The sequence below is a fragment of the Cupressus sempervirens genome, chromosome 10 (assembly GCF_028749045.1).
Source record: "Cupressus sempervirens isolate cs-2001-9-10 chromosome 10, ASM2874904v1, whole genome shotgun sequence".
Classification (NCBI taxonomy): domain Eukaryota; kingdom Viridiplantae; phylum Streptophyta; class Pinopsida; order Cupressales; family Cupressaceae; genus Cupressus; species Cupressus sempervirens.
This window is the reverse complement of record NC_143127.1, coordinates 536,367,384-536,380,552: the sequence shown is the minus strand read 5'-3', so window position 1 is coordinate 536,380,552 and position 13,169 is coordinate 536,367,384. Positions and strand designations below refer to the sequence as shown.

The 13,169-nt window shown below is 34.4% G+C and overlaps 1 protein-coding gene across 1 annotated transcript in view; it reads right to left on the bottom strand.

The window, feature by feature from the left end:
- LOC149535012 (SNF1-related protein kinase catalytic subunit alpha KIN10-like) overlaps nucleotides 1-11,527 on the bottom strand; it is an 80,898-nt gene extending 69,371 nt beyond the window's left edge. The window contains exons 1-2 of the mRNA XM_089807135.1: nucleotides 11,306-11,527; nucleotides 10,678-10,901 (exon numbers count right to left, since the gene is read on the bottom strand). Of these exons, the coding sequence (XP_089663261.1) occupies nucleotides 10,678-10,864 (187 nt within the window). The 5' untranslated portion in view covers nucleotides 10,865-10,901; nucleotides 11,306-11,527. The remainder of the gene's footprint in view (nucleotides 1-10,677; nucleotides 10,902-11,305) is intronic.
- Nucleotides 11,528-13,169: the final 1,642 nt, after the last annotated feature.

Below are 13,169 nucleotides of genomic sequence, written 5' to 3'. Positions count from 1 at the left end.
TGTTTAGCTAACAATCTCTCTATCACTAAGAGGGAGTGTTGAAGATTGTAGCTGCAATAGAGATTTTATCTCTAGAAATATGGATGTTATTATCATTACAGTCACCTTCAGCTGAAGAGGACATCTATGATAATAATTGTGTTATTATCATTACAGTCACCTTCAGCTGAAGAGGACATCTATGATAATAATTGTAATATTAATTATAAAGACGTGATATACAACATGCATTGAGGCATGGAAATACAAAGAGTTATGTATTTGAAAATGAAGTCATGTTTTGGGAAATTCAAGAGACGTTTGGTTGTAATGAGTAGAGTCTCTCTATGTATTATATATATCGCATCAAGCGAATGGCATTGCACACTTGAACATTTTTATGATCAATAATATGATATTTTGTCGTGTGGTTGGGTTTTCCCCTTCAATTCTGGAAGGGTTTTCCCAGGGTAACTTCTGGTGTATGTTGTGTCTATTATGTTTTCCTTATTGTTGTTTATCATCTATTTTTGGACATATATTGTACCAACAAAGCCTCAGGATGACTTCATAAATTGCATACAAATGATGTGTTTCATGGGAACAACAAAATAGAGTCCTCGACTACAAATTCAGATCAATTCAGTAAAGATTAAGAAGCCTATGGTGTAACTGACAATACCATTGATAGGTATGAAGACTCATATTTTCCAAGCAGTCCACTAAAGCATGTTTCTGTCATCCATAAAGTTTTGTCAGCTAAACTAATGAACTTGGAAGATCCCAAATTTGATGAGGAGATTAATGTAAATGAGGATGCTTCCTTCATGAAATCAGAAATGAGAAGAATCAATAGGTTGTTGGAAAGAGATTTATTAAATGAACCTGAGATTATTGCAGGTATAGAAAACAAATTTGCAGCAGTTTACAAATTTCCTTTTGACCAAGGTGGGGCCTAAATTATGCAATGAAGATGGCATTAAGGGAGCTGATTTTGAGGGAAAATCAGAACATTTGTTGTAGGGTGCCAATTTTGAGTCACATAGTTTGAAGAATCGGCTAAATGTCATTGAAGAGATATTGATAACAATCACAAGATCATTCAAGATCTGTTTTGGAAGGCACAGATTGAGACGAGACAAAAAGACGTGGAAGGAGAATCCTTTATTGCAGATTTGCAAGCAGTGAAAGAAGCTTTGGGGTCATAGAAATCAGATTATTTCCTTTTGCTTCAGACAGAAATGATATCTTCAAGATTGCCTGAAGTGTATTCTGGTACATTGGAAGAAAAAAAGAGGAAGAAATCAATAAGCTTAACTAGAGCTTAAGGTTACTAAGAATTCCTTGGAAAATACTCAAATGGCTCTTCAAGAAGCAGAGATCAGCATGATGTTGTTATAAAGTTCAAGGAGCAAGAAAATAGAGAAAGGGGAAAAGAACTCAAGATTGAAGAGCTTGACCAAATCCAAGAAGATGTTGATTTACAAAAATGTCACAAATTTGCACGTTAAGATACTCTGATAGCAGAAGGTTTGGTCTAAATAAGAAAATGGGACTAATTTTCACTTTGTTGATAAGTTGATAACCCACTATTTCAGATGAATGCTAATTGTCTTTTGATGATCCACTCTTTGAGTTGGATGAGGAGTTCCATGTTTTTTATGACACATGTGAAAGGTGAGATCCTAATGTGGTGTATGATTATGAGGTGGAATCAGTTGAGTTGCCTATTGGGACCACCCAAGATCATTGATAGTTTACTTCCTACAATAAACTATAGTAGATTGGGTCACTGCGGTCTGATAGTTGACCTTGTTGATTCATTACAGTTTGATGGGGTGGATATTGTTGATGTGAGTTTTATAATCACTCTAACGTGCAAAAGAAATACTATGTATCATATCCTCTCTTGAACAAGGAAACTTCAAGTGCTAAACAATGTAACACGTGCTCAAATGAAGCAACCCCAAGGTTTACAATGCATACTAGTGACTTTATGTTCGATATAACTCAGTTTATATGATGTGATATGTTGGTTCTCACAAAGGCACTTACGATATTCTTTCATAAACCTATCATCTTCCTTTCAAATAGTGAATGATTTTACAATGTGAACTATTCAACTAATTCTAACAATGGTCTTTTTAAAATAAAATGCAAAAAGGGATTGTTTAGAGATCTTAACTACTTCTACCAATGCAGGAGACTATTTATGACTTGGGAAACCAAACCAAACTTTGCTTCGCCAAATTAAACAACTATGCACAGTTGGTGCAATCTTCTAAGAGTGCACAAATAATTTGCAAATCACTTATACACATCAATTCCATAAGACATGCAATTCAATGAGCGTAGAGCAGATAAAGTTAAGCTTTAAAATGAGCTACCATTAGCCATGCACTGCAGCTTGCGATCAATAAAACAAATGGTATGAATATAAGAGGTATTTAATCATCAACATCTTCCACTCAACTACTCAACATAAACAAATTCAAACTAATTGAAAAGTAAGAAACCATGCTAACACCCAAAATAACACAAGTATTCACCAAGCTTCAATGAATTTATAATTATTATAGACATATTTTGACAAGAATTTCACAATAAGTTTCTCCTCTACTTAACAATGAAATGAACAAACCTTTATATAGGGCTTCCATTTACATCCAAGGTCCTAGATTGATTCAAGATCAACGGCCAAGAAAATTCCAAGTAACCCTAATTAGGGTTTACTATAACTGCCACCTAGAATTATTAAATGCGAGCCAATGAAAAATAAGGCATCCTCAATGGGCAAATAGGAAAATTCCATGCCGCATCGAATCATAACAAACTATCTTCAAGAAGCAGGTTTCCCTTATCCTTTGCTTAGATGGTAAATTCAATGCATCTCGTCATGATGATGATGTGGAATCATTTAATTGATCAAAAATGTGTGTGCCACATTATCTTGCATATCTTGTAATCTTCTTTCTTATAATAGTTGTAACTATCTTTCTTAACTTCCTTACTTACTCAATCTTCATGGTGGCTCCTTTGAATGATCATCTCCTTGTTCCTTGGACTTGAAATTGTCATCCTCGTGTTTCTTCTTCTTGACCTCCTTGTTTTATATCTTCCTCCTCTGGTTGTCAGCTTGGACTATCGCATTTGCATTTCTATTACCATTTTGAAATCCACTCTTGATCTTCTTCTTTGTTTAATGAGTCATTGGGTTGTCTTAAAACTCCTTGTTGAGTCTTCCATGTTGCTATTTGATGTTGTACATATCGTTGTATTGATTCTTGGATTTCCAAAGGAAATCAAAGCATCATGCAGCATTCCCATTTGTAAAGCAATTTGGTTGCTTGAACTTATTGGAATATCATCCTTCCTTCAAACTTGATCCTCGAGTTGTAAAAGTTCCCTTCCGCCCTATTCAGTGATCATCATTCCTTGCAAATGAAAGAGAAAACACTTGTGTTAGGAAAATGGTTTATGAAAAAATCGTCATAAAAAACGCATTCTCAAGAATTAAAAGGATTCACATCAAAAAATTGCAAACAATTTGTAAATTTTATCCTTCAAGAACCTAAAATTGTTTGCATCCTTGCTATGATATAAAAAAATAATCTTTTTCTTGCACAAAACAACTTCTGATTTTCACACTCTTGAATCTGAATGCAATGTGAATTTCACTTGTGTAGTTCGCCCTTGAAGACAAGACCCTTGCTCAAAATTGCTAGTATGCAGTAAATTTTCCTTATAGGCAGAGATCGATACTACACCTTGACGATTTTGCCTTTAAAAAAGGCAGAGACAACAGTACTTCACCTTGAAGATAACACCTTCTAGGATATAATCCTGCCCCAAATCTCTTTGCAAATCTGCACCTTCCAGTCTGCATTTCTTTATTTCTCATTTTCCTTAATGATATCGCCTTTGATTTAATTGGAGACTTCACTTGCAAATTGATATCACAGACTCTGCCCCTCAATTTTGCTGCTTTACTCTGAATTTATGTTTTAACTCAATCTGGAAATGAATCTCCCATGGCTTCTATGGTATAGGTAATGGCTAATATAATCTTGTATTCTACTTTGTTCCTTTTGTCATTTGACATATTATGCAACTTTGTACAAACTTCTTAATATCAAATGATGATTGAAATGATGCAACTCATCACCCATTTATAGCAACCTTGACACCTTCATGTGGGTCAACCTCGTTTAATTTGTATCTTTAAATTCCATTTTCCTGAGCGCCTATGTTAAACTTGCGAATAGCATTAAAGGGGCTGACCTACACCAGATTCAGATTAAAATCTTGTTTGCAAAAGAGTTAAGTGGTTGATCAGACCAAAATAATAACTTAATCCTTTAATTTTAATTTTGCTTCAAAATATTAACATTTCTCTTGGGCACATTATAGGCATTTAGGCGAACTTTTCTTCAAGAAGTGGGTTCTAATTCATGTTTAAGCTGGACCTTTCCTTCAGGAACTGACAACTGAGCTGGAATTCCCAAAGATGTGGGCAAATTTTCTAAGTTAAAATTCCAAAGGCAAGCTGAAAATGAGCAAAATTATTCAGACTTCCAAGTAGGAGTTGGAAATGAGCAGAATTGAATTGTGCAAGTTTTGAGTTTGATATTGAAATGCAGTGAATCTTTTTGCAATTTTATCTCAATATAGTCATGTTTTCTCAAGGGCGAGTTTTGAGAGAGGAGATGCAAATGTTTGCAAGCTCGTTGGATTTCCCATGACAAGCTGGAAATGAGCAAATTCCCGGACGGATCTCGGACTAGGAGATGGAAAAGAGCAAAATATCCTTGCTTTTTACTAGAATTTCTTTCAGACTTCGCAATTTCATTCAAGAATTTCACATTTTTCTTCTGAATTTCCTTGTTTGCTTGAGGATTTTCCTTTCCACTTCTTTTAAGACCATCTTGTAAACAAGAAATCTCATTTCCAATCCAAAGATCTTTCATTCTCAATTCCAAACCTTTTTTGAATCTAGTATTATTTTCTTATATTTCTTGGCTGAGGCTGGAAATGACTTAAATAAGGGGAGCACACTCTAACAAGCAAGTTGGAAATGCATCTCATGTTTGGTTGGAATTCCAACACCAAGCTGGAAATAAGAAAAATTTTGGTATTCCAACTCTAAGCTGGGAATAAGCAAGTTTTTCCCTCTTTTCACTTAAAATTCACTTGCATTTCTTGCATTTTTTGACCAAGAAATTAGAAAAGTTTTACTTGTTCCTCACTTAGCCATCTAAGCTTTGACATTCCCTTTAGCATCTCCACCTGGAATACAAATCATGATGGGTCATTCTCCCAAATTGCTTCATCTTGCCTGTTCCCTTTTTGCCTTCATGAAATCTTCATGTTGAGAAAACCAAAGTGACATCTCTCATTTGTGAAACAACTTTCTCCATTGGCGACATTTCATCTACATTTTGACAATTTTTGACAAGTCTCAATTTCACATCTCTAGCCATAGGTCTAAGACTGGGATAAATAACTTGCTCCCTTCCCAAAGAGAAGACTTAAAAACAAAAACCAATACCACTAAAACTAAAACAAAGTCAGGGGACTAAACCAATAAGCAAAAGAGGCGGTTCCCATATGCAATGGGGCAACATCTGAAAAGGTCACAACAGATACCATTGGGATTGAATCTACATGCTGTTGAATTTCTGATAGATGTGTGTGATAGATCTTCATGCTCCTTTCTAAGTTTCCATGTTGCTGCAGCATCATGCTCTCAAGATATGGTTGACGGCATCTAGTTTATCTGCTTTACTTCCTTCTTTTTGTTCATACGCTTCCTATGTGATCACACCCATTATCTGACCTAGCATCGTCAATTCTGGACATACCTGGAAGCCCACACACACGATGACTTGGTAATGTTGCTGCCAATGTGTCCTTGTGTCACTTTAATATTAGTGGAAGCCTCCTTAATTTCTAGCAGTAATCGTATTATTGGTAATAACGGAGTCATGCATTCTCTTGGCCGATTCATTTTTGGCATATATTTTAATTAATAATGTCTGTTCATTTTGTAATGGCAGTTTGGAGTTGGTTCGTCTCTAATCCTTTTGTTCATTCAAGCAGCACAAAAACAATATCGTAATATCGTTTGTTCTATTATCATTTTCCTATGACTACTATGAATCTGTCTGTAAGATTTAGTTCTGTTCTGTTCTATTTAATCTGAGATATGAAATCGGCTCCTGTGCAAGAGTATTTGCTCAAATTCTGGGAACGAGCATTAACAAATACCTTCTGAGATACATAAGTATATTGTGGCTTTTCTATCTGTATTCTTATTATGTATGCATAAGCTCTGATTATATGATTATTAAGCAGCTGTAGTATTCAGAGCAGAGATAGTTGAAATTGGTTTTGATATTTCAATAAAGTATCTACTATTCTGGTGGGCTGGGTTGTTTCCCTCATTGAGAAGGGGTTTTCCCGGGATATATTTTGTGTAGGCTCTGATTGTTTTGTATTCAGTGTTTTGTGCCTTCTTAAGTTCTTACAATTATATTCTGGTTCCTATTTTAACACAAGCATCATCAATTGCACTCTTAATGGAGTCTACATGGAAATTAAAGAAGCATAGCATCAACAAGTTGGAGCTACTTTTTAAATAAGTGTCTATGCAGAAGACCTTTTTCATGGGCTATTGGGGACTAATGATTATGGAAGAAGCATACCATGAGGGGTAATAAACCCAAAGAGCAATAATAATGCTCATGTTACTCCTTTATTAGTGGACTAGACTTAGAGAGAGATTTATGAGCAAAAGCTGGTGACTTTTCGAAAAACATTTCCAGCAAACAAAAAGATCAGAAATTTCATTTTGGCCAAGGTTGTTCATTATTGCAGAAATCTTTTTTTTTTGACAGGTGATGTATTTTTGAAAAATTGGACTTCAACAACTGCAAATTTGAGCAATTTCAATCCAATCAGCTCATTGGAAGGGTTAGTTTTGGAATTTGGCTAACCAATTTCAGTGTTGGTCAGATGTTCAGGCACCAAATAATTATTATTGCTCATATTCAGCTTTCACTTATGTTTGGGACAGAAGATTAAATTTCAGTGACAAGCATTATTGGGGAGTGCAAGGTGTTGGAAAACTTCAAATGAGAGAGTTTATGTTAACTTTCTTGAGTTTACTCCTATGGTACCACAGATTGGTGGTCTTGAAAAGTAATTCACTAAGGTATCGATCAAGTTTTTGTAGTGTGTGATTGCTCTTCTTACAGGTGGATTTCAGAACGTCACTTGTGCAGGTACACAAAAGGACAGTACTTTGAGCAGATGGAGCTACAGTGTGTGATTTCTCTTCTTACAGGTGGATTTCAGAACATCACTTGTGCAGGTACACAAAAGGACAGTGCTTTGAGCAGATGGAGCTACAGATCTCCTAAATTAAATTGGGACCCTAGGATCATATTTGATTTCAATGCAGAAAGTCTAGTGATTTTGGAGTTGAGTAGGCATCGCTTGAGAACAAGCAATCTTTGCGGAGAATGGATTGTAATGCCCACATGGGAAGGAGCTGAAATCCTTGACCGTCAAAATTTAAAATTGCTTGAAGGCAAGAAATATTTGGTATGGGAAGATTATCATGCCCCCACCCCACAGACACATTAATCTCTATTATTTTAATAATAAAAAGTGTTTGTAAACACTACTGTAAAAAAACAATAATTTTTAAAATTTATTATTATTATAATAGCAATAATATTTGATTTTCGGGGCCAACCTGGACTTAAATCATGATCAAATAGTGTTGACCTACTTGCACATCCACGTTCAAAAAAGGTATAAAGGAAGGCTACTTCAGTTGTTTTTAAAAGCATTCATTGTTCTTCCATTCAAAAGAACTCTGCAATTTTACTCTGCAGTTTGCTGCAATCCCCAGTTAGGGACAAGCTCTAGGAGGGACAAAAACCCTATCAGGCATTGTGCCATTTCAACTTAGTATTCTCTGCAGAAGCCAAATCCAAATCTAAATTTTCAGATCAGCAACTATCCTGGGCACTTTGGTTATTAACTTATCAACAGAGATCAGTCCCTTACAACTGGAGCTCACCACAATATTTCTGAGCAAAGAGATTGGATCTGCTGGCTTTTAGAGCTAACCTGCATAGTAAATAAGGACGCAAGTATAGCATCTTGTGCATAAGGTCAACTCAAACTGACACAGTTTATCTTATGGTTCAAGTAAGAGATTAATTTCTTGGAAAAATCATATAATTAAAGTTACCAAGGTTGTAGTTCATGATGATCTAAGTGTAAATTACTGTTTAAGTTTGGAATCTGGGCTGTCTGTGATAGCCACTAGGAATTTTATAGTTCTCTTTAGAGATTTCTGCTTTCCTAGTATTACAAATCGGTAATTATGACCTGAGTTTGCATTCTGCTAAGTATTTATAATTTAATATTTATGATGCTTGGTCATTCTGAGTGTGCTAGTGATAATATCAACTGTCTGTGTCAAGCAAGTTTTAAAAGCATTGACCCAAGAAAATAGAACTAGTCTTCTTTACACTGGTGTTATTTTATTGCCACGTTTCGAAGCACACTGAATCACACATTAAAGGCAGCTTCAAGCACATTTTGGATGTTCTTTGCAGCCTTTGGGCAAGGTTTGTGGTTTTCAGCACCTATTTTAGATGTGTTTTTTAAATGTTTTCCCACTTCTTTCCAGTGTTTCCAGGTCCAGCAAGAATGAGGGAAACTTACTCAGCTGCTATAACTACTCGTGAGTGAAGCAGACACTCAGCAAGTTTTGAAACACTGTGATGAAGATTGATTTAGAATGATAATGCAAAAAAATTGGTCCTTTTTTATAAGAAACTCATCCTTGGCGGTGAGTCTAGACTCTAAATACAGATGTAATGTTGCCTTTTCCAAGACTAAGCCAAGCTGAAACCCAAAACATCTATCACACATTCTTCATGGGTGTTGGAAATTTTGCACTATGGAAATGGGATTAAAAATAGTAACTTAAGAGGGCCATAATGTCAAGGAATATTATAAAATGCAATTATAATATAGAATGCTTCCAATAAAGTCAAAAAATTTCATTAGGTCTCCTATAATTAAAGCCTAAGTTGCTGAATCAGCATACTAACCAGCCAAATCTAAGTACAAAATGTCCTGGAATCAGAAGTGAGCCAAATGTGTTAGCAAATTCAGTTACGAGTTGGCTTTTTCACACCGAAACAATTCCGACAAAGGTCTGGCATACCCATGTGATTCTACTAGTAACTAGCTACCCAGAACGATTCCATGCAAGATAAAGAAACCCTGAAATGGCACAATTTTCAGATGCGTATAAAATTTCCACTGTGATGCCACAAACACCAAAATGGAGGGCATAAAATAGGGAAATACCAATCAAAAACATATTAATTTTTAATTGAAGATGTTAGAACAATCAAACTTCCTGTCCTGTACGTGTGGCAAGATTTATTGATATAACTTACATAGAATGTTCTATTTTTTTTAATTATGTGATCTTGCCACAGTAGCCAAATTTTACAATTTACATTAAACCTTGGTCTCCCTTCAGAATTTAGAATGATTCGCCTAACATCTTTGGCAGCCCCATGTACCCATCATAATACCATAGAACCTTTTCCCCCACAATCTTGAATTGCAAATGTTTCAGGCAATCTTATTTCTAAAGTTTCCACATTCTGATTTTCTAATTCAGCGGTTTATTTTCAGATTATGTTTCATTTTATTGGTACATAAATAAACACAAATATCCCTTCGGAATTCAGAATGTCTTGCCTAAAATATCTGGTTGCTTTGCATACATTTCATGATACAACAGATCTTTATCCCCTACAATTTTGTTTTACAGATTCTTACAGTCTTTGTATCTAGAATTTCCAGTTTTTAACTATTTCAATTCAGGATTTTATTTTTAGATTTTAGTTCACCACCTTACTAATAATTATTTAAATGAATTAAGACGCACAGACCACCAAGGGCTCTCAGATGAACCAATCTGAAAATTGAATGGAAACAAACTGTGATGGATCACAGTACTTGTCCAGCACAATCAGAACAAATTAAAGAACCCTTATTACAAAGCACCATACAATACTTATAGACTACAAAGCCCTTCTATATTTACATGCATTGCTGAAAATGGGCTTCCTCAAAAAAAATTTAATCTAATCTTCTAAATCAATCATATGATCTATGTGGCTTTATTTGTTAAAAATCAAAACCTAAAATGCATTTATTTTATGTTCTCGATCAACAATATCTTATATAATATCCCAGAGAAACTACTGAGTTCTATACACAAAGATCATTGCCATCATCAACCATATCAATGCCAGCCAAGACCCGGGTTTTGGAGATACTGATTTTGTAAAACTGGGGCAAATCTGTTAAAAGCTAACAAAAGTGAAGTAACTAGATGTCCTCAAAGCTGTGTTGATTCTATTAAACACATTCATATATTTTATTACAGAACACAAACTAGAGCAGCAAACAAATAACACATACGATATATTGAAAGGAAGCTTCATCCAGCAACAAAAAAAGGTGCATGAATACACATTACAACTGCCAAAAAAAATGTATGCTCTCCCTATTTTATCTGTGACTGAGAAAAGGCCACTATTTTATTGATGCCACAGTTCATAACAAAGTTTCGTATTCAAGTAAGCTACTCACCTTTTTCCTCCATATCCATGTGTCTTATCTTCCTGCGATTGAGGATCTTTATGGCAACCTTATGTCCTGTCAGAGCGTGTTCTGCAATCTTGACTTTTCCAAAAGAGCCAATACCGAGAGTCTTTCCAAGCTTGTAATTTGGTAAATACATCTCCAGATTGCTGCCACCTCGAGATGATACTTCCATTTTTCTTCAACTCGAACTTTTCCAATCAAAATTTTAACTGCAATGAGAACACGAAAAATGAGGTCAAAGTCTTTAGTGCATTACTATATCATGTTGAACATGAATAGGGGAACCAGTCCAGGGCACACACTATCAATTTCGAAACAGTATGCCTGATTTACTGTTGGAATGAACACAAAGCTGATACTGACGCAGTAATATCCTCATAATTATTGTACATAGAGAGCATAATAGCATGACTCCATCATTATGAAAACATGGCATGCCAAAGAGTCAAGATTTACTCATGGCTCAACGAAAATTCAGGGGGAAATTTCGCGTAAGTGCATCAAACACATATCTGTATAATCAAATCCATTGTGTGGAGGGGATGGGCGCTCCAATTTCGTTGCAGTACAAAGAAGTGGTTTTTAGAAAAACAATGAAATCAAATCCTCCTACCTGATATTTAGATTAACACGAATCCACGCCACTGAAGCCCGAGAGAGCACACCAAGGCATTTATGCAATGTCGAGGGCAGGAGTAAAACTATTTCTGCTTATATTTGTGAAGGCTTAAGGTTATATATGTCATCACCGTGGCTGCCATTAACAATCCCCTCTTGCAGAATTGAGCTGACCGCATACGCCAAAAGTGGAATTGCCCGCGCCCTTAACACCATTGCAAACCCTTGTGTACCTTTTCTACTGTTTTATATTTCATAACAGGCTTCAATTGTTCTTTAAGCTTTCGTTCTGGGCCCCACGCCTAAGGTCATCAATAACCATCCATGAACGAGAACGTAGACGCACGATGCAATCCAAAAGTCTATATTTATAATACTAAGGGGTATGAATTTTTTTAATATAAATACATTTATAAAGTTAAATAAACTTTCTCCGTTTTATTCTTTTTCATACAATAAATGATAGATATAGAGGTATATTAGTATAAAGTTAAGTATTATTCTTTGTCTTTATATATAATTATAAATAAATTGAAATTAATAAATGATAGACGTGGAGGTATATCATTGTAAAGTTAAATTATAAGTATTTTCTATTTGATTTTGTTAATGTTATCTTTTAATTTCTTTTGATATATTTTAGATTTTTCGTTGTCTTTAAATTTATTTTTTTGTATATGATTATATATTCTTTTTGGTATTTTTTAATTTCTTGAGACTTCTTGTGTATGTAAATATTTTTATGGGATTACTTCATTAAGGTATCAATTCAATTACAAATATTTACAACTAGTTAGATCAACTTGAATTGAAATGAAGACAATAAGCATCCTACGGATCCTTATCTAGAAAGCTAAAGTAATGCTCTGAGATTTGCATTCAATAGTGACACTTCTATAATGGGAACTTAAAGATTATGATGCAATTATCCTTCTAACTTAAACATGCAAGAAGTACACTCCATTATGATCAAACTCCTCAAATAAACTCCAAATACTTAATGAAATCCTAGAACAAATTCACTAGGGTAATATTGCACAACATGATGAATTGTACTAAAATGACCCCCTATTTATAGCAAAGTCTGAGGGTAGAGGGTAGAGTTAGGTTGAATTAGATTAACATTGATTGAGTCACTTTCATTTAAATGGTTTCAAATGGGGGGACAATGTGGGCAAATTGAGTGATTATGATTTAAAAGCTGAGTGGTTGATACTAAAAGCTACTATGATCTATGTGAGTCACTTTTCTCCATTCTCATTGGTCCATTCAATTTTCTCTTTGTGAGATGTCGAGAGAAATTAGGAATTGAATTCAAATATTTTAAGTGATTTAATTTAGCAAATGCACCAATGAAATGTGTTGGTATTAAAACTGAAGTTTTAAATGAACTATTTAATTACCTAAAATCAATTACATAATTACTTGTTTATTTTAATTTGTTTTAATCTAATTTTCTTTGATAATCAATCTGATTTTTTCCCCCAATATTTTGAATTAAATTGATTTGATTTGTCAATTTTAGGGTGTCTGCAAATGTCTCTCTTTGAGCTAATGTTTGAATTGCATTGGTTCAAAGAATGTTCAGTTGTTTAATTTACTAATACCTAATTCAAATTTTCACAATTGATGTTGAAATTTGACTCTAGATTCATTGATTTGATGATAAACTTCTCATATAATACCTGATTGATTAATTTGATCAATTAACATGCCCTAGTAATTATTTCAAATTTTTACATTGATTAATTAACATGCCCTAGTAATTATTTAAAAATTTTACATTTGATATCTATGTTTTGAAAAATTGCTTGGATTCCCTTGATTCTGATATTTTTGTTATTGTATCGATGTTATGC